This window comes from Megalops cyprinoides, chromosome 20 (assembly GCF_013368585.1).
Source record: "Megalops cyprinoides isolate fMegCyp1 chromosome 20, fMegCyp1.pri, whole genome shotgun sequence".
In the NCBI taxonomy this organism is placed as follows: Eukaryota; Metazoa; Chordata; class Actinopteri; order Elopiformes; family Megalopidae; genus Megalops; species Megalops cyprinoides.
The window spans coordinates 24,240,383-24,262,781 of NC_050602.1; the positions used below are offsets into that span (position 1 = coordinate 24,240,383).

The 22,399-nt window shown below is 45.9% G+C and overlaps 1 protein-coding gene across 1 annotated transcript; it reads right to left on the bottom strand.

Annotated features, from left to right (window-relative positions):
- Positions 1-1,126: 1,126 nt before the first annotated feature.
- On the bottom strand, positions 1,127-22,371 carry wls (Wnt ligand secretion mediator). The gene is made up of 12 exons (XM_036553970.1): positions 22,266-22,371; positions 17,432-17,704; positions 12,411-12,535; positions 12,102-12,263; positions 11,153-11,289; positions 9,310-9,478; positions 8,982-9,079; positions 6,639-6,702; positions 4,606-4,749; positions 4,161-4,244; positions 3,228-3,381; positions 1,127-2,245 (listed from the first exon to the last, which is right to left on the bottom strand). The coding sequence occupies exons 1-12, from the start codon at positions 22,369-22,371 to the stop codon at positions 2,136-2,138; spliced, it is 1,626 nt and encodes a 541-aa protein (XP_036409863.1). The 3' UTR covers positions 1,127-2,135.
- Between the last annotated feature and the right edge of the window lie 28 nt (positions 22,372-22,399).

Consider the following 22,399-nt stretch of genomic DNA (forward strand, 5'->3'; position numbering starts at 1 on the left):
GCCTATACCTACACACCTTGTGAGTATCGGGTCATGAGGTTTTCTTTTTTGTGAATAGTGATTCTAAAGGCTGTAGCTATAAAATTTCCGTTTAGCACCTGGTGTAACCACATAAAACATCCCCCTCTTCTGCGGATGACAGCTAACACTAATATAAGTACCCTAACATTGTATTATTGCGATTTCAATGCATTACATAGCTTCATTGCTATGTAATGTACTATTTCGTTGTATTCTGCAGTGTATGTACTCAACTGAACATTTCGTCTTTGTTAACGACGAGGAACATACATTTTGTCTGATGGTTTAATTGGGTTTAATTGTTTAAAAATCGTTTAGCATGAGTACTTTTTAAAAAAGGGGTTAAATGGTTTGAGCGTGTAACCTTTGCTTGCTTACTTCACCTAAAGTCTTTCAGTATGAACTCGCAATGGTCAACAGGGTTTAATTTCCCTGGAGGCATTTTATTCTGAAAGTAACACCCTGAATGTTTCAGAAAGTCAGCAGCCCGTACTTTGTTGCAATTGTTGGCTATGATATAGTACAGAACAACAGCTATATTGGGGGAAAGCGCATAGCCCGAGAAGTATCGTTTGTGATGGCGATAAACAGATTTCCCACAGATCCTTCACGTTTTACATTTGTAGAAAGACATTGGTGTAAATATACACCTTAAGACAACTTACATCTTGAACATGATACGATCAATCGATCACTACACTCAGTCTACACAGCTTTTCTTTTAAATATTAGCTACAATGCTCGGGTCAAAAATCTAATCAATAAGGCATCTTACCAGCTTAGGAAGTTTCCTCCAATTTTCTTTGGTAGTTCAACTTACTACCACAAGGTGTCCTTACAGTACCGTGTTTAGAGCACTGCCCCTTGTGGATTCGTTGAAAATGAAACTCATCTTTCCTCTGTATTCAGTGGAGAATGACACTAAAATCTAAAATTATAATAACTGGGAGGCTCTGCAGTTGACGCAGTGACAATAGAGAGGGCACATTATGAAAATGAAATATATGCATAAATATTTGGAAAATAACCAAGATATTTTCAAGAGAAGTAAAAAAAAAACAGTATGAAGTAAAAGTTTTATTTAAATTAGCATAAAAAGCAAAAATCTACACTCTCATGTGTCATACAACATCTGTAACATCTTGAAAAGTATTCCACCAACTGACAACTGGTGATACATCTAAATGCAAGTCTTCCCTACGCATACAAATGAGCACTTTATAAAAAATATATCTACATCATAACATAATGAACTCTGTATACCACGAAGGCATTCAGAATATCCATGCACTCTTGAGCCCAGTGTCAGAGATCCCACACCCTGTTCGCGAAAGACAGCTGAACTCAGTAGTTTTAAGTATAATACAGAGCTCCACAAGTACATATATGCTAGTTGATTAGGTGGGAAGTTTACTTTTCATACAGAAGTGATAGCTATGTAATGGACAGGGGGTACTGAAAGCTCAGAATTGTGTTTTATGTTTATAATGGACTATGGAAGACACCATCAAAATGTTTAACTGTACACATTTTACACCAATCGGATGCTCCAGAATTTCAGAAGGGTGGTCAGCTTTTAAGAATTGTGCAATACACACATCACATGATGTCCAATATTTGCCAAAAAAAATGAACTGCCCATCTCTTATTTCTTTATTGGCTGGAAGGCAGTCAAGCAGCCAGCAAGTTTCCAACATAAAGAAAACTATACTTCCCTCCCTTCCTGTTTAGTACCAGATGTTTCCAAGAACTTAAACAGTTCCCTCTCACAAGGTGAGCAAAAGTGCCTTGGAACAAAAGTTACCTCAGACCACAGTGCCAGTTCCAATCTTGTCCCTCAGTGTACCACCAGGGGGCGCTACGTCCTTATTAACCACCTCTCCAAATCTACTAACAGCTTTTATTGAAGCCGGGCAGCCACAAGAGAAACATCTGATTTGGTAAAGCACAAGTTGACCTGTTTCAGAGTAGCAGGGAGTGTAAAATGGATTACATTTGGACTTTTCATAGCAACGCATGGACAAGAAGTACCGATGACGTTCAAATTTTTTGGACAATGTGGGGAGGGGGGATTTGGGGGTGAAAAAGCACAGTGAAGCTAGGTTAAGGGGGGGTTACTCCTGGGCTTCTTTTCCAGTCATCTTGTAGATCTCAGTGGGGCCGTCCACATGAGTGATGGTGGTGGTCAGCTGGATGTCCTCTCCACTGTTGACTCCCAGATCACCTGTACAGCACAAGAAAAACAAAACATTCTGATGTCTACCCATGTAACTGCTGTGAATAGCGCATAAGAGTATGCTCATACAATCACCTCAGGTTCTGCACCTTAGGCGCTTGCAATATTTGTGAAAATGAGTCAGGGTCCCACAATCTATGACCATGACAGAACTAGGGGTGTGTTCTGGTCACATTCTTTGCCTCGTGATTGGTCCTTAGTGGTCTGGTCACGAGGATGTTTGGTTTTGGTGACCGTGCAAAAAAAGCACAGTCAACTCTGAGGCATTTAATTTGAAGAGTCCATGAGGCGGGTGGAGTCTCGTTGGAGACAGCTGTTGAGCATCTCGGCCCCGCTGGATAGCAGGGACGCTTTCCAGGAGGGAGAAAAAAAAGAAAACCCAAACCATCAGAGATTAATGTTTTTAATTAAATCGCCTTTGGAACAAAGCCCAGGCTACATTAGAAACACCCATGTTGGCTAAGGAGGGGCTCACTTTGCCTCGTCTGTGCCCACAGACCCACACCCTTTCCTGGAAACACTTCCCCCAAGAAAACTGTGCTGAGGGGGAAAGGTACTGTCAGAGACAAGAGGCAAAACGTGCAGGTTCTCTCCCCCAAACAGGCGTTAGGATATAATGAAGACAAAGTTACATACCCTGCAATTAAAACAATGTGTATAACATTCCAATGGTTTTCATACCTTCTACCATCATAACAAGATCTTTGGCAGATTGGAATAATTATCAATGTATAAAATTACAGCAAAGATTAACAAACGGTATATACAGCACGAGTGTACATTATGGTCAGTAATGACAGAAGAGGATAAACAGCCATCACTGAACTTATTGGCTAATAGTTTCTCCAAAGTAACCTCATGCTTAATTCGCTCCCCTTCACCAACAGGGACAGGTTATCGACCCCTTCCACCTGCGCAGAGGTAACCTTTGCAACATCACTCGTCATGCCTAAGGCTCATGCGGCCTTACCGTTGGACTGCTCGTCTCCGTAGCGTTTGTGTGAGGGGGCGTACAGGAACATGATGGCGAACACGTATAGGTTCCACATGCCGTAGATCCCGGTGAAGAAGGCGCTGTTGACCTGCACGGTGTAGTCTCCCCAGTGCCAGTGGCCTTCATTCACCTGCACGCACAGAAAACACAAGAGTATGAACACCCAGGAGCGGACGGGCCAGCATCTGCACCACACAGCGAGAACACACCCAAACCCCTGTAGCAGGAGGCAGCACTGAATGCCAGACCTGAAGGTCATGGGATCCAATCCCAAAAAGGACCCCGCAGATGTACCCTAGAGCTTGGTATCCAATATGACCTCAATAAGTCCAGAAAGAAATCAGTCTTTATAAAAATCAGTCAAATAGTATGTATCTACAAAGCAGATGAATAATGTGACCCTAAGCAAAAGTTTAAGAACTTTAATTCCACTGTGAACCAAAAAAAAAAAACAAAAATGAAAAGGATGATCATGGGATGGCACACTGACATTAAAGTTAAAGTCTGCAGTGAAAGTGCTCCTGTTCATAATCACCTTATGACCAGCTAAAAAGACTGAAATTTGAAAAGGGACACTTGAAAATACCCCACTATTAGGAACTGTAGTGCACATATTCAGAGGCAGTCATGTACTGGCCAAAAAAGCCAGTGTTCCATGACTAACTAACCCCCATCAAACTCAGAGGGAATGACATCTGGACTCCATTTGCTCAAGTGGCTTTCTGAGCATGCATTACCGACTGACACAGCAATGAGACTTTCTGCAGGACAAACGCTGGGATATCTGCTGCAAGATCTCAGATTCCTTCAGCAACGGTCACCTCATTACATCTGGTCAGTCCTGTGTACAGAATTACATTCTTGGCTGTGGGAATCAGAGTGTAAATTCCAGGCCGGTCTGGGACCCACCTGGCTGATGATGAAGAAGATGACTGTCATGGCTGCACATGCCAGAGTCACTAGCATAAGGAACTTGAACCGGAAGATGAGTCCCTAAAAAAATAAAGTTTTTATCAACTCCAACAGGACTGCTGATAACAAAACTACACATCACTAAGCCTATTAAAAGCATGTACATTTCCAAAGCAAGCACTCACTGGGACCAATATTATTCAGGCCTACTTTTGTCATTTAACTTTAAACAAATGTAGACTTACAAGATTTTTTTTTTTTTTTTTTTTTACACATTTTCCTTTTTTTTTAAATTTGAAATGAAATTAATGCAAATGTTGTTTAACATATACTAAAGGTACACCATCTTAATTTTTTCACTCAAAATGACCATCCTGAAACGGAAGAACTCCTAGGCTGCGATTTTGGGCAGGGGTGCCTGTAGGCCCCTTCCCTTCCTCACCTCGTAGTGCAGCCGCCTGGCTTTGGACATGGCTGGCAGGGACGTCCTCTTCCCGCTGATGTTGCGGAACACTTGGAAAACCATGAAACACAGGAAGAGGAAGTAGAGGCATGCACAGATTCCGGCCACAATGATGAAGGCCATCTGCGGGTTCAGTCAAGGAGAAACTCGCGAAGGAAGCCAACGCGCCTCAAACTTACAAACAAACACGCGTAACCAAACAACCCCAAATCGCCTTCCAACATAGCTGAGAACGTTCCTCCGGACAGGGGCTATTCAAACCAGGTGCTGTAGAGCTGTTGCGTGGGTGGATTTCTGCTCTGCCCCAGAGCCTAGCCAACCGATCCAAAAGACTCAATTCATGCAAGCACCAGTAGGGCATAATCATGCAGGGTGGAATCACTACTGTTTGGTATTTGTTGTTGTCACTTTGATGTTGATGTCAAATTCCTTATATGCGCAGAAGCATTCTTGGCCAATAGAGTATGATTCTGATTCAGAACACAAGCGCATTCAAATGAAACGAAGATAAAATGATGACTGGTAGAAAAAAAAAAGTGCATTTTAAGACCGACAGACAGACGGACTGACAGCCTATCCCAGTGCGCACACACACATGGGACACCAGTGTGGACAGGACAGCAATCTGCGGAGTTCCAGAACGGTTACTGAGCCACTTGCCGCATTAAAATAAATGAGTTGTGTGTCACTTATCCAAATGAGGATGCTCATCAATAAGAGGACCTGGAGAGGAGCGAAAAATCAGACAGCTCCATCGTCTCCGTGCCCAGACCTGCCTGGCCTTCATCCAGAACCCCCCCCCCCTTCTCCTCGGTGCAGCTTATATAAACCAGCAGCGCGAGGGTTGACTGGGAACACCCCACATTAGCGGAGAGGAGGACGGGGAGATCTCTGAGAGCCGCGGAGGTGTGCGGGGGGTTTGATGCAGGAGAGAAACGAGCAGGGCTGGAACACATCGTTCCGCTCCAGCGGTGCAAGGGGGGGATTCCCAGAGGAGAGACGAGGCCGGGGTGGGGGGGGGACAGAAACGGCCTTGTTCACGGCGACTGCAACTAATCAGGCCGTCTTATCTCAGCCTAGTGACACAAATGAAAGGCAGCCAAGAGCGCGTCTGACAAAATGCCACCCCTGCTCCCGAGAAGAGAAATCCTCATAAATGCTTCAAAAGCAAACAAATATGTCATGTTCCACTCGGCTGGCTGAAGAAAAGGCTGTCTTTTTATAGGGCTGGAATGTGGGCGGAGGGGAGGGCCGCGCGCGTCGGTGAGAGACACAGCGCTTCTGAAACTCGTCTTTGGGGGAAGAACAGTGCTAATTAAACTTGCATTAAATTGGCCTCTCGGGTTCTCAGCTGGGATTTGCCAGGCTTGTCGTCAGAAGCATTCCCCCAGATTAATAAAACAGGTCCGGGACAGGCAAGGCATGAGCTGCATACATATCCACTCTGTTACTGCCTGAGGCAGAGGGGGCTGATGGGAAAGATGGGAAAGGGGAAGAAATGGATTCTGGGAAAGCCACTGAGAAGTTGGACTACTCAAAGATCAAGGCAGTTTGTTTAAGCATTCAAACAAGGAATGCAGGTCACAATCCTTTAAATAAAAAAAACTGGTAGATCTCAATAGAATGAATTGATTTTGCAGGACTGAGTCCTAGATAGGTACCAAAAATGAACCAACTAGGTGCATCTTTATGCGAGTGAGTGGTTGCAGCTGGAGTTGCTATGAAAGAACTGAGGGTAGTGTGAAGGTGAATTTAGATGAAGTCGCACTGAAAATAAAGGCAACCCAACTCCAGCCTGAACTTTAAAAACACTGGGCTTATTGCCTTGTTTCGGTGGAGCAGAAATATAATATTTAATACAACCACTGCTTGGGTGGAAATCCAAACATTTCCAGTAAAACATGGAAATGATTCTGGAACTACAGCAAAACTAAACTTTTCTCCTGTGAGATTTTATGTTATGGTTTCAGCTGGGAACATCTAAACCCCTTCAACTCTGTAACCAAGGATACGGCAAGCTCTGTCCCAACTTCCGATGCCCAGATACTGTAGAATGGATTCGTCAGCTGGACCCCTCTGGAATAAAAAAAAAAAAAAAAAAAAAAGAAGAAAAAGAAGAAATTCAAGAAGAAATTCAACAGATTTTAAACACCTGTGTGAAATGAATCCTCACTGTGCAAAATGATAACCAAGCATGACCACCTACAGGAATAGCCTTATGAACACATTCAATTTATTACAAATTTAAAACTACTGCAGCTGCTTGAGAACAACTGACTAGACAGAGATTTGGAAACAATACGCATCTAAAGCTGTAGAGAGAGGACAGGTCCAAGCCATGAAAGTGTCCCCTGAATTTACGAAGCAAGGCATTATTTGTTGAGGGCTAATATTTGAAAACCATCAATAAGACCTTCTGCAAACTGCCCGTTGTTTGAAGGGCGGTATTTGTCATGGGAAAGCCTGCGCTGTTCTACACAGCTTGCCGTTTAGTGTTGGCTCTTCATGCTCTTAAACGGCAGACATTACCCGAAAAACACTTTCAAGCTGCCCTAAAAAAATGCCCACATTCACACTGAGTCAAAATATTCTCAGGGTATCTGCTCTTCTGCCCTTAATGTGTTTTACTTGTCAGACAGCCAGACAGACGGACAAGCAGCACCACACTGTTGCAAGCAAGAGTGGCAAAAGCCGTTGTAAGTCCCACTGGAAGCTGACAACAAAAGCAGCCTCTTGATATGCTAATAAGCTTTAACCTATTTGTGTGACCCAATAGCATTACTGACTACCAGTAATCACTGTGCCACAGACATCTGTGCACTCAGCTGGTGGTTCATTCAATCATTGAGATATTGCCTATCTATCAATACTTTCAGAAATTATAAGAAGCATCTCTGATTGCTGTGTGATAAGTGTCTACATACATTCCATTATTGTCATTTAGCTGATGCTCTTATCCAGAGAGACTTACATAGGTTACAAGTCTTACATGTCATCCATTTATACAGCTGGATATTTACTGAGGCAACTGTGGGTTAGGTAGCTTGCCCAAGGGTACAATGGCAGTGCCCCAGCGGGGAATGGAACCAGCAACCTACAAGCCGTGCTCCTTACCACTACACTACACTGCCCCTCCTTAAAAAGTATTTGACCTCCAACATGAATATTTGAACATGATCTGGAGTCAGACAAACTGCTGTTGTGCCACAAGATCTAGGTTAGATCTTCAACACATACATCCATCATCTATAGTGAGAAGTGTGCTTGCAGACACTCTTAATTATATTAAGATCTCGCTTTATTAGAATGATGGTCGTCTCAAGGTCGTACGAAATGTGAGCGGGTCCTGCTCTTTGTACATACGGGCAGAATCAATGCTCCACTCGCACGTGTGCATGTGAACACACAACAGCACCGAGTGCAGTCTGTTACTGCAGTTGTGCCAAAACATGCGTGGAGCCAAAAGGTGTGGATACAAGGCCTCAGTGTGTATGCTTTAAAAAAGGTCATGTCTGGCCAGCTTTTTTTAAAACACAGTAGATTTGAGAAAGTCATTATTTGAGCGACTTCCTCCCTGCAGCCAAACCAATTCTGCAGCGTACTCCCTGTGCTCACAGAAATCACCATTTGGGCTCCCTCTGCCAGCAGAGGTGACGAGGCACCAAGAAGCGAAGAGAAATCAATCTCGGAAAGGTCCCGCCAGCTGTCCCAGTGCACGCCAGGCGTGATTTACGCCCAGCTGAATTGCCGGGTGACATTTTCATCCGTGGGGCCGAGTGACATCACTGGCGCAGGGGAACGCTCGCCTTTTCTTTATTGCAGCTCCTGGATCCCCACACATCCACCTCCAAACCCCTCTGCCAAGCGCCATTAATCTGTCTCATCCATGTCAGAGTTGCCACCTTCCCCTGAATTACCCATAAATCACCGGGGCAAGCAGTCAGTCCAGCTGGCCAACTGTCAACTGTCACAATTACTCCTTGCTGTATAAACCCCTGTGCCTAATACCCCCCAACTGTCTGTAAGGTTTTGCACACTTTTAAGTGCAGAATGGTGTAAGTGCAAACAATAGTAACTGTTTGCCATTACTATTGGTTACTATTTTTTACTATTTTATTTTTATTTTAATATAAGTATTGTACTACTATGAGTAACAAAAAATATTGTTTAACTGATACCATAGCAACTTTTGAAAACTGATCTAAGGGAATGGTTTGAGTTATAAAATGCAAGATCTTTCCGAAGGGGTAATTTTTTTTTTCTTTTTTTTACAGAACAAATCAAGCAGGTATTACATTTCGCACACAATTCACAAAGAACCTCTGAGAGGTTCAGCAGATCAGGGAGAGGCTCACCTTTCACACATGTCGAAGATGAACAGACAGAAGGAACCAAAGACGATGGGCCCAACCTGCTTCCAGTACACCGCGAAGCGGTTTCTTTCCGTTTGATCCTGTCTCGGGAGAGAGGAATGGAATTTGAAAAACCTCAGGGTTGCATCATCGTACAAACCTCCACTGAAACCCTTATCACATTTGTGGTTCTCAGCACTACTAAAATCAAAGTAGAAATTTCCCCTATTCAGAGCCAACAAACCCCCACCACCACCACGAACACCACATTCTGTACAGTTTCTTCAGCCATGCAGTGCAGAGGCCTGATCTGGGACGTGGCGGTACGGACCATCAGGTGCTCTCCGCAGAAGATGATCCAGAAGGACAGCAGCATGGCGTAGAAGATGCCCTGCCGGATGTCCCCGAACAGCAGCATCCAGGTCCAATTGAAGCCCACCGAGAACCACTCCACCGGGATGTTGATGAAGGTCATGGAGATGCCCAGTGCAAAGATTACCCTGAAAATGCACGCACACACACGCACGCACACACACACACAGAACGCAAGACCCCACATCAAACAACAGAATGGAACAGTGAGGCCACAAAGAGCATGAGGATCTGCTTTGCCTGCTGGTGCAAGATTAGGGGTAATTGGTGGGGGGGGGTGTTGGGGGGCGGGAATCAGCCGGGCTAAAAATTGACTCCTGAAAACATGAATCGCATTCCAGCCAGCTAAATGTCGAGAAATACCTCAGCGTGGAGCGGAGGAACAGAGAAACCACATTGCATTGGCATGCGAGGAATGTCCCACGCTTGCAGGGAGGGCGGGGGCGGGGGCTGAGACGGGTAATGCTTAAAATGGGACCGGCGCAGGCGTCGGGGCCTCCCCAGAGCTTAATCCATTAAGGGTCCCCGACAGCGGAACCGATAGACGAAATCTCAGTGCCTCTGCATGTCTGTTCCAAGAGCAAACTGCTCGCTAGGGACAGCACAGTTAACCTGGGCCAGCGCAAACCCAAGTGGACAGGAATTCATCCAGACAACAAGGAATCCACACAGCTCATCCAAAAAGGAGAGGAAAGAGAGTGGTCATGGAGCAGTAAAGGCATATGGCAAACCCGGCAACAGGGAGACTGATAAATTGATTTAAAATGCGTGTGTGTTCTGAGATGCAAGCCAAGGCCGGAGGCGTAGGGGCGTAATAACTTGGAACATAAACCGCAGTCATTGGCCAGTGGTGCTTTCAGTCAAATTCGAGCTTATTCAACAATGTCTGCCAACCTGCACTTGGGTCAAGTGGGAGCTTGCTTTGGCTCCATTCCCACAAGAGTTACAGCTGAGAGCACCTGAAATGCAGGCATGTCTCTCCACCTCCCCCCTAACCCCCCCCTCAAGTTTAAAAAGGTCTCCGATTTCCATCTTGATGCCCCCGTGGAGTAGCATGACATCAGACAACCGGCAAAGCTTTTACAGCATAAAAAAATCATCACCCCCCCCCCCTTCCCCTCCACCCCCCAGATACTGCTAGGGATGCAGCTCTAGAGCTCTCATGCATTGGGAACGAGCATCTCTGAGCTGATAGGTAGAAGGATGAGTGCCTGTGTAAAAAAGAAGAAAAGGGCCCATCTATTGTGTAACAGCAACACGACTGCCTCAGCGGCTCCAACACGCTGGCGGAGTGCTGCATTTTAGCAGCGGTACGTATCAAGAGTTTTGGCTCTCGCTTAGATTTCGTTCTTGCCCTGTTGCAACTGCACTGCAACAATGGAAAAGACTCTGCAGCGCACATTAGACAGCCTATATAACAAACGCACAATGGCTGCAAAACTCCAAAAGGTGCGGTATGACGACTGTTCACGGCTTTCTACATCTGCTCCTAAAACACGGTCAGACGCCAATGTCAAAGGCAATGTCAGTTAACATAAACCTTGATGAACATTTACCAGTGCCTATCATGAAGCGGTCAGAAGGCACAAGCATTCTGAGGCTTATAATAAAGACGTAACGGTTCACCCCGAGGGGTGCCTCGGGGCTCTCTGTCCAGCGGGGCGCTGGCGCTTCATATCAATATTTCAGCGCGTTTGTCCCCGGACGCGCAGCCCGAGAGGGAGGGGGTGCGAGCAGTCACAGCGTGGCACTTGACATGCATTAGCAGCAGTTGTGCAGCTTCCTGTGGGGGGGGGGCTTACTTCTCCAGCAGGACGGGGGGCCGCGTCATGAGCGTGATGCGCCTCCAGTACCACACCATGATGATGAGGATGCTGGGTGTGAGGAATGTCTTCATGGCGAACCACACCTTGGTGAAGCCCCCGTTCTGATGGATGCCCTGTGGGGGAAAAAGAGCGGAATGCATTACTCGCTACAGAACAAGAACGTTCATATCTGTTCTCACATTCGGTTATATTATGAAGGTGGTAGAACCATGCTTGAGCACCACTGAGTATCAGATTTTTTTTTTTTTATTCTTTTTTTCTTTTTCTTTTAAGAGATTTAAAAGATGAAAATATTCTGATTGGTGATATGTGTAGTCAGGGCACAACAGTGTACTACTCTCAAAAGAAATTTCTGGAAAACACTGGTATAACCACGTTAAAGGATTTATACTAGATACTGAAACATTTTCTGTTGATTTTTGTTTCAGGCAGAAATGAAAGGAGGAGCACAACACCTGGAAAAGAATAAGCACTCTCTTTCATACCATCCTGCTTACCACCTTTCATTAAATAAAACTGACTATGCCTTATAATTATCATTATCAAATAAAAACAGTATAACATGTTACAACAGGTAAAATTTTATATACCATGAGGTACAAATACATATGCATGTTTAAAAAAAAAAAAACAAAACGGGGTATAGATTTTGGATATTGATTAATGCTCTTGCCATAAATTATTAATATGGTTGGAGTTTGAAGACTGTAGAGCCCACAGTATCACAAATGATAATTTTCTGATTGGCCTGCATGCCATGCTTTCCGTTTGATGGAATTGAGGCTGCAGCGTGCTCCAAGCTACTCCTTGTGTGCATTTACTTTCATGAGACTTACACACTTGCATCATTTAGGTTTCGCACATCTGAGGGATACACGCTTGCATAATTAGGTCTGAAAGCAGACGGAGGCGTGCTGGGACTCACCACCAGCCGGATGTCCTTGATCTCTCCGATCCCCACGTTGATCCTCTTGCGCTCGTTGACCGGCAGGCGGATGTTGAGCAGGTAGTACTTGTGAGCGACGCTCCCGAGCTCCATGAAGGGAAGCAGGTCGCACTCGTAGTAGCGCCCCTCGTTCTCGTACGTCTGGGGGGCGCGGACGCAGATAGAGGGGTTCAGAATCGGCAACAGCAAGGCGAGGGACGACTGCAGAAGGTCACGCGATGACCGCGTAGAGTCATGTGACGACCGCGGAGGGTCACATGACTCGCAAGCAGGGGCCCATTTGCTTACCTTGCTGGTGGTGAAGCTGCAGTTGAGCTTGCGCTGCTCGATGGAATGGGCCATTTCTGTCCACTCGCTCACCGTGTCGTCTCGGTAGGCCAGGCCGACGTCAATGGTGGCCACCGCGCCGTCCTCTGCAAAACACACAGGTCTCAGTGACAGACAGTAACCCAACCATACAGATGAACACAACTGAACATGCCTTTGAGTTACAGTGTAACCTTCTAAAATACATAAGCGAACTCTCACCCTGTGTAACATTATATTACACAGCATTGTGGTAATTTCTGATAATGTTTTTCATAATATGTAACACACTGTGCACAAAGATGCATCAAGACATGTATGTACCATTTCTGAAAAAATACAATTGAGGATTTTGGATATTGATAAAACATTTTTGACATTGATTAATTGATAGCACATGGCTGACCCTAATACACATTTATGGATTTGCAAAAGCAGTACATCACCTCAAGTCAGGCGACTTGACCCCCCTGAATGTCAACACTGGTGCAAATAACACACAGAAAGGACCCATTCCACTATGGAAACCAAGACAAAAACATGGTCACATTATCTGACTGTTCAAGGCTGGGCTAAGAGAGTTTACCCTCATTTTCAGTCTGGAGTGTTCACAGCCTGCGTTTTATAATCCACAAACAAAGACTATCAGCGAAAGGCCATGATCTGGCAGAGTCACAACACCTCACCAGGATCTAGACAGCATCATGTCGTTCCTCTGTGGCTTATCTGTACTGCATCAAACAGAAAAAACAGACTGGGATGGCATGTGGCACCTCGGGCTCAGAGACGAGTGAACATGCACGTGCTTGTCCCGGGCCGAGAGAGTGGGACACAAATCCCCACGAGAAGCACCTGCAGCCACGTGAAAACACTACATCACTGCTGTACAGCTACATCAGCTCCAGTGCTGGTCTGATGCTCATAACAGAGGCCCTGTTGATAAATCTAAAACCAGCATTAACATACCCATCATGCATTGTCAATAAAAAGTGTACCTGCTACCAAAGATACTTTAGTTTTCCAGACAACCTGTGTATCTGTTGCAGGCAGCAGCACCTAATCCAGCTTCATACGTAGCAATGGCACAAGCGCAGCTTTGCCTTGATTAAAAGGGCAGATTTGGTGCTTTATTTTTTCAGCTTCATTTTCACCACACTTGATACCCAGCATCTGGAACCACCTCAGCTGCACCAAAACGTCTTACTGTTGCGTAAACACAGCCTCATTGTCAAAGTCAAAGTCACCGAGCACACCATAGCAAGTCATGAATGATCAATTACACTGATGCCAAAAAACATTCACTATCAAAACGCACAACACATTTTTTCTAAACGCGCACATGTAGACATTTCTGGGGGCTTTTGACACTCAGTGTAGTATTATACATTGTAACATTGCTGAAATGCACTACAATTTCCTCCTTAATAAACAACGGAAGTATCCATTGTTGATTTGATTACTGAAACAGCTACATGAAGTGGAGATCCTAAATGAACACAGAGGTACAGGGCCTTTGAAATAAAATTAATCCCTGATGACTGACACACAGACATGGCCTTCTAGGAGAATGCCAGGGGTAGAAGCCTGTCTAAACTCCCAAAAGGGTACGTCCAGCTCACCCTGGGAATATGTCAATAGTGGGTTCTGTTAAGCTGCTCATTCAGGTGACACTTCATTTCTGCCCCCGGTTCCTCTTAAAAATGTTAAACACTTCCCAGAAACAGGAATAAACACTCAAGCTGGAGGGAAACTGGGCTCGGTCCTTGGGTGATGTCACTTTATCCCGCTAAACATTCACAGAAGTGTCGGTTTGACGACCAAGCCGCTCCGTTTTAGGAAAAGGATGTGCACAGTCTTCTTCCAAAAACATGGGAGGTACACAGAGCTCCTCGTCATGGGATCCTCCAGAGGGAAAAAAACGAGCAGACAGACCCATCCACGCTGCCGCTCAGAAGCCTCTCCTCCCACCTCAGTTTCCTCCATAGGCACAGGGTGACACAGGAACGCTGTTGGGAGCCCTGGAGGAGCGGACAGGGGCCCCCGATTTGCTCGTTGGGCGGCTCCACAGTGCCTTTGATGGCACGGGGGGGCCGGGGTACGGCCGCGAGAAACCGCGGCCTCTCCGGTTTAGATCGGATTGCACAGTCGCGCCACTGCACTTCACATTTCTAAAGAAACTCTTGTGCTGTTATGAAACAAGCCAGAGAGGGGAGAGGAAAAAAAAGAAAACTCTGTGGTGAGAACAGGGATTGGGGAGGGGGGTTGGAGGGTTTTCTTACTGGCAGTTTCTCCCCACTATCTCTCTCCCGGCCCCACCGCCTCTGCCAAGAGCCTGAATGTCAGCTTACTGCACACAAACATTCCGCCTCAGAGCTGCGCCCATCGCCACGGCGACTAAGCCATTTCAACAGCTGTGTTATTGCTGGAGCCCTGCCAGGCCTGGTTGTTGCTGGGGTATTCATTTCGGGGACCGGCTTTATTGAGCCGAGGGTAGGGGGGATCGGACCTCTGTTTACGGTTATGTTACCTCTTTTATCAATTAATTCAATCCTCGCATTGGGGATCGCACGTTCGGTGGCAAGGAAAAAAATAAATAAAGAGTATCGACTTATTTATTCGGCAGTAGCCTCAATTAGAAAGCATGGACACTGGGTTCACATTCTGAAATCAGAGCACTTATTAATGAGGATGCGTACAAAATGGTCAGGCAGACTGGTTTAGGGACGCAACTTAACACGACCACAAAACCCATGCAACATCCCTGGTGTATTATAAAAATATTTGCAACATAACTAGCCTTCCCCTCTGCTCCTATTAAAAAGACCCTGCTCTGTTGACTGCAAGACCTTCATTAACGTCTAGCCTGGAGGCCAAGGGCCACACTGGAGCATTTTTGGCAGCTGATCTGAGGCAGTCTGCCCCAGCTGCTAGGAGCAGGCTGGTAAATAGGAGCAGCTGGGCAGGTAAGGTTCTGGGAGAGATGATTCAAAAGCTCTGCTGCCTCAGCCAACGGCAAACACACCAGCACACAGCTCCTTCAGCCGAGGAGTTCCAACAGCTTCACGCTGGCATCAAATTTAAAACCCACTGGAAATAATTAAAAATGTCCCTGATGAAAGAAACCATGACAAAACCATAGAGAGGGGCGTCTCAAAAAAAAAAAACCTTCTTTTGTGTTGATCCAGTTTCAATATAGAACATTGCTTGCATCACTGAACATTATTTGGTTAGTGGACATCCTCATGCAATACATGGATGTTAAAATGGTGTGACATGCAGGCACCATTTTAATATTCTTATATACTGCAGAAAATATTGAGCATTTCAAGCTCAATTCTTGGGTCGCAGGGCAATATCCCACCTGGATTCCACACCTATAATCTTATGGTTGTAAGCATGATCACACCTACACCGGCACTTTAAAAATTGCCATACAGATTTCATTCATTCGCCCTCGCTGTTTGCTACTGTTGCCGACCACTCCAACCTTTCCCAGCATGCACCTCTTGAGTAGTGAGTGCTGAGCCGGAGGCTCCTCTGGCCTGAATAGCCCTGTCCTTGCACGGTTTTCCCAGGCCGCTCGGCGCGCTAGCGGCCCTTCATTACCAGGCCATGTTATCCCTTAATCCCCCCATTCAAAGGCGGCCCCGCGCCGGTGCCAAGTCCCCACCCTCTCAATGTCTCCGTGGCAAAAACGGCCCCAAAATATTCACTCTGCTACGGGTGTAACAATCCCGCAATCTTGTTTAGACAAGGAAAAGGCGGATTACGACAGGACCGCGCGGCACCGGAACTTCCTTTGAGGAGTGGTTTGGAAAAATCTGGCCTTCTGTCTCTTTCTTTCTCTCCCTCTCTCTTTCTGCCCACCCCTCCCCTCCCTTCTGTGTGTCTGTCTCTGTACCACGAGGGCCCCCCCCGTTACCTCACCTCAGATGCCAGTTAGCGACCGCACACAACCCCCTTTACAAGGAGCTGCTCTTTCCAACCTATTCCTGGTTTGGCAGCCACTACAATATTCATGTTCGGGGCAAACAGGGCTATGCTGAGAGTGGTTGATTGATACAAGTAATGCACCTAACATGTAGGGACATGCCTACAGAAGCAGCCTTAATGCTTCTGAGACTGCCACATGCAATTACGACTTCGGGAGAGACAGATTGTTAGTATATGAGGAATCCGGCAAAGACAAACAGAAGTTAAAATGGCCACTGCTTAGCAGCAGTGTTCCCGATTATCAACTTCAAATTGAGAGCGCTACAGCTAAGCTTGTTTATGCCTCAGAATGGTAAGGGAAACAAGCCCTTATTTGGGAGTCCCAGCGCTTCAACCACTACTGAGGGAAAACAGTACATCCATCATTGTTAAGCTCACTCGGTGTGCGAGACATTCACTCCACCGTAGGAGAGCGAGAGAGAGAGAGAGAGAGAGAGGAATTCCTTTGGGTGTTCATGCGTTCAGAGCATGCTGTGGCCTGCAATATCAGCGCACATCCACACAGCACACGCACAAACCCCACATTTTAGCAACACTAACACGTCATGCAGTCAGGATGAGATACAACAGTGGGATGCTGCCGCGGTGGGGGGGCACCGCTGCTATACCCTTGGGCAAGGTACTTAACCCACAATTGCCTCAGTAAATACCCAGCTGTATAAATGGATAACATGTAAAACTTGTACAATATGCAAGTCGCTCTGGATAAGATCGTCTGCTAAACAATAATGTCATGTAATTTACAACAGGGAGCCGAAAAGCATGATGGTTGGATGGTATTTGTTGTTGTCACCATGTAAATCATTGTGTGAATGCACCACAAGAGACACTTGTCTGGACTCAAATTCCTTGTATGTGTTAAAAGCACATAACACAATAAAGTCTGATTCTGATTCTGAACCAGCGCTCTGCAGCACACCATTTTTCAAGGTCATAATTAAACAAACAAACAAAAAAAACAGACCAAGACAGGGGGTGTCAGAGGGACGCCTAGAACACCTGTCTCCTACCTATCTGGTTGACGACCTTGAAGGCAATGTCGAACTGCAGGATGACCAGCATGAACTGGAACCAGGGGCTCATCTCCTTGTTGGGCAGCGGGATGTGCACGGCGAACACGATGTCATTGGCCTCAATCATCTTCACCATGGCCTCGTCAAAGTCGCGGATCTTGTCGCACTGGTTGGGGCCCCAGGGCATGAGCCACTTGCTCCGCTGGTGCTGCTTGCGGGCGTCCACGCACTTGGTGGCCAGGTAGTGGACAGCGGTGGTGGGGCTCGGAGCTGGGGGGGGGGGCACAAAAACAGCTGGGTCAGTCACTGAGGTGATTTCCTGCCACCACACCCACCCCCCAACCTCCCAACCTCATCCAAAAGCCCCTTTCAAACAAACGCACCGAGAAGCCTTTGAAGCAGGAGTGGGAGAACAGCTTCAGCCCACAGCACTCTGCAGTATAAACACTGCCTGAGGGTGAAGTGGATATGGAGCAGATACCGAGATCGGTGGAGCATCGGGGCACATTCCTCAGCGCCCAGGTTTACATTTCTGGCAGAAAAGAGGGCTTTGGCACTTATGTTCCGCCCCGAAACTCGACAGCCTGGTACTTTGAGCAGACCACCCTTGTTCTCTCATTCCACCGGCGTACCTGCTGCTCAGACTCATGGGAGCTCCACTACAGCACATAAGCACAAAGCCTGCGTGCAGATTTTATTCCGGGACGGTTATTCATCTCAGCCTTTGTTCAATGCTTCTTTGTGTCTCTGGTTCAGAAACTCTCTCCTCAATGACTACCATAACACTTGAGCCATGGAGAAGTGCCTTTGGGCTTCACCATGTCGCCTCCCATAAAGTGGCAGAACAATAGAAGAAAACTGCAATAATTAGTATTCAGAGTGGAACTGCCCTCTTGAAAATATTCACACAAAGCATCATGGCTTTAGCAGCAAACAAACCTACCCTGTGACCTTTTTAAACAATCTCAGAAAACATGCCCACGTTAAGTAAAAAGCAGCATCTTCCATTTTCTGCGTCTTAAGTGTGAGAAAGTGGAACACATCGTGAGCTGTGAAGTAAAACCCAGCCTTCCGAAGCAACACAGCCACGATCCCAGCGGCGCGAGCGGGCTTTGAAGGAGGGTTCATCGCTGGGTGAATTCATAGCAGAAACCCTGCCAGAAGCCTACGCCGCCGTCAGCGCTTCAGTAACGAGCACCTTGTCCGCATCTCAAGACGAGGCAAGTTCCCATCTCCCAAAGCTACACGATTAAGAACAAAAAAGATCAAATGCAGTCACACTATATGGGAGATCTAAGTAACAGAATTAGAGAGTACCAGTCTCTGAAGATCACTTCCTGGGGGGGGGGGGGGTGGGTGCTTGTTAAATGGCAGCTAATGGAACTCTTCCTGAGTCACTCAGGACACCTGAAGACGATAAATGACCAGGAAGTAAAAGGTAATGAGAACCAGGCCCTAGCCCTGGGCTGAAGAGGGAGCTGCAGACAGCAGCACCTCTTTCATCTGCTGTCTGACGGGAACGCAGGAGACAGAAAAACGAGAATGCGAGCGATATTCACGCCAGACCACGGGAGAAACGCTCGGAAATTCAAAGATGGAGGATCACGCTCGAAGCGGCATCGCAATGCGCAGAAGATCTCACAGTGTGATGGCCAGCGGGGGCTCTGTGAAAGGCAAGCCGAATTACGCAATGGGGTCAGAAGAAACAGGGTCAGAAAAACATAGCAAACACAATGCGTTCAGGTATAACCGCATCCTTATTCAGGTTACCAATTTACAGACTTCATTCCCTTCGAGATTATGCTTGACAAATTCAGAGATTAGCAGCACTTCTGCTAAACACAAAAATTAACCTTTCCCATAAAAGCCTGCCAGAAAACAAAAATCAAAATCCAAGCAACGTCCCAGACTTCTGGACAGAACTCTTACAGATGGTTTCTGTTAGCAGCTGGAGTCACATGTAATTATTTACAGAAAGGAGCACTTATACAGCAGAGTGACTCCATTTCATAGCCACCCCTGCATGTTTTTATACTGTGGAGGTGAAGTCCTTGACACCTCTCAGAAGTCCCGACCTTCTGCAAAGAACAGGTTCACTGCTCCACCTAAGCTTGCAGACCAACATTGTGCATATATTTGCGTGCATGTGTGTGTTGTGTGTGTGGGGCTAGGCATTTTCTATATGGGATAAATACATACAAGACCTATATGGTCCCGAAAAATGATAATGATTTTTTTTATTTTAAATTAGGAAGCAGTATTTACCAACCTGGACCTTTGGTAGTGAAATTAACCACTGACCCAGGATACGAGAGAACGCTCTCCGAATTTTCAGCACAATGTGTCCACAATAACAGCGGCCTACAGCCCAGTGACCTCATGCGGTGTTAAAGTTGTCCGATAACAGGGAGAGCAGTATGCCTTTCTACTCAATTACCCTGGCTGCCACCGGCCACCGAGCAAACACAATGGCATTCGGCTTCATTAAATCAAACACAGGCGGGACGACCTCACCAAGCTAATTTATCACTGGGGAATCGGGCTCTGCTGTCTGCTGTGGCAACTGGGTGTGCTCCAGCTCTCGAAAGAGGAGCACCTCGGGACGAAACGCTACCAAGGCCTCGGCCGTCTCGGCCCCGTTCTGCCCCTCTGGGGTGTACTCCTCACACACGCTGGGCCAGTGAGGCACGGACAGTAGTGTCGTCTGGCCACTGCAACAGGTGAGTCAGTACCTCAGCAAAGCCATGGCCTTTACAGACGAGAGAGACAGGGAGGGCCGATGAAGCCGACGCTGCCAAGTCGCAGGCCACCCCTTGGAAAACCTTGCCAGTGACACTCAATACACTGTAAGGAGACTGTGACCTTGTGCTACTCACCCTTGGCCCTAGACTGCTGCGGTCCTGCAGCTTTTCCAACTTTCTTTCAACTACTCAAAACTAGGGAGGGAAACTGCACTGTTCCGACCATGCCAATTTTTAGCCGAACTGGGAGGTGAAGGGCCTTGCTGGAGAGAAATCCTGGAGAAGCTCTGGACCTCTGGGGGCCAGAGTTCAGTAGCACTTGCTTAGGTGACTGCACACCAATTCCCCAAAACACAGACATACACACACACATGCCAACACACACACACACACACTCAGCGACCCTAAAGTAATCAGACGGTGTTTCATAAGCACACAGAAGGAATGTGAGAGGTTCTGCTGTGGTCCCAGATACAACAGGAGATTGGATGGAAAAAAGAGAATGCATACAGCTGTGTGTCACAGGGGAAAGAGGTGGATTAGATGAAGTGGAGAGGAAATATACAGGCAGGAGAGAGATTCGGGAGAGAGGGAGAAAGCAGCCTTGGGCCACAGCACAGACAAGAGAAGGAGGAGGAGGAGAAAGAGGCCAATTTCTGACAGCAATACTAGCTCACTTCTCATATTTCAGGGATTCACCTTGTTTAACAATTCAGTGCCTCGAAATTCCTTTCAAACATGACGAAGGGTAACAAAGTAATACCAGGGCTTTTATTCATCAACGATATATAATTTCAAGACTAAAATGAGACCGGGAAAAAAAAAAAAAACTTTTGGAAAAAAATATATTTCTTAGAAATTAACCCAAGCGTACGTGATTTACTTTAGAGTGGATAAGCTTTGTATGCATGCACGCAAATGTTACTCTGGTCACACTTAACATATTGATGATGGGATTTAATGTTTCATGAACACAGTCAAACGTTTTGTTTCTCTAGCCAGACATAACCCCACAAGCTTTCGATGGAAATGTTTTTTAAGATGTTTCTATAACAAGGCAGTCGAAATGTTAAACTTGAGGAGTGATAAAAGCGAAACCAGATGCCACTGTAATATTTTTAAAGAAATTCCCATATTAAAGTTGCATGATCAACCAAACCATAAACGCTTGGAAATATGAGCATTACATGACAGGATTCAGATTTTTTTTTTTCCTTTCACTATTCCAGCAGTAACTCCCAAAATCACATCTGTCTTAAAATCACTGATATCGTCAACACTGCCCACTGATCGGTTTACCAATTTACAAGCTCTCTATTGAATAAAAATGACAATAGAAATAGTCACAGCACAACATAACGCACACTATTGACTTCGATGTACATGTAAGTAATGATCTTTTAGTGCCATACAAATCTGGGATGACACATAAATTGAAACACCGTATTCAAGTATAAAGTCCATGAGTCCACGTCCACTATTATTACAAGTTCAAGTTCTTATCCAAATGCATTCGCCTTCATTGACTTAAATGTTTAAAAAATCCGTTTACACGAAGAGGCAAGGGCTACAACTTTTTGATAATACCACATACGTGTGTAGTGCGGTGAGAGACGGAGCAGCGGAAGAAAAGCACCTCGGTCAAACGGCTTGTGCAGTGGTCAGAAGCCACGAAATGCTTTCACTCCACCCCAACAATAATGCTAGCAACGAAAAGGGGACTCAACTCGAATACGGCCAGGGGAAAAAAGGTGAACAAAAACGTGATCTGGTACGCTTTTTAAAAACCAAAACCGACTGCAGTACGGAAACTTAAATCCAAGCTACTTTTAACAGAATCCGTCGCCATGCTCTAGATGTTTCTTTCTTTAACAATCGTCATATAACTACTGAAACTAGGCCAAAACTTTCCTATCTTAAAAATAAACCACTAGAAAGAACGAAGCACGTTCGGAGTCCCACGGAGGTCCACGTCTCGATTCACAATAGAGTACCAATTAGATCGCAGGAGTGAGTCGATGATACTGTAACAAACAGCTAACAAAGGATCCAACACGGGAGAGCATTAAACTGAATAAAGCTCAACTTACCAATCAAGCCTCCAACAAGGAACGATAACACTTGGAATATGAGCAGAATAACTCCTACAATCACCAACTTCTTCGTGCTCATATTCTCAATAATTGCTCCGGCCATTTTAAAGTTTATTAAAGCCTCGTAATTA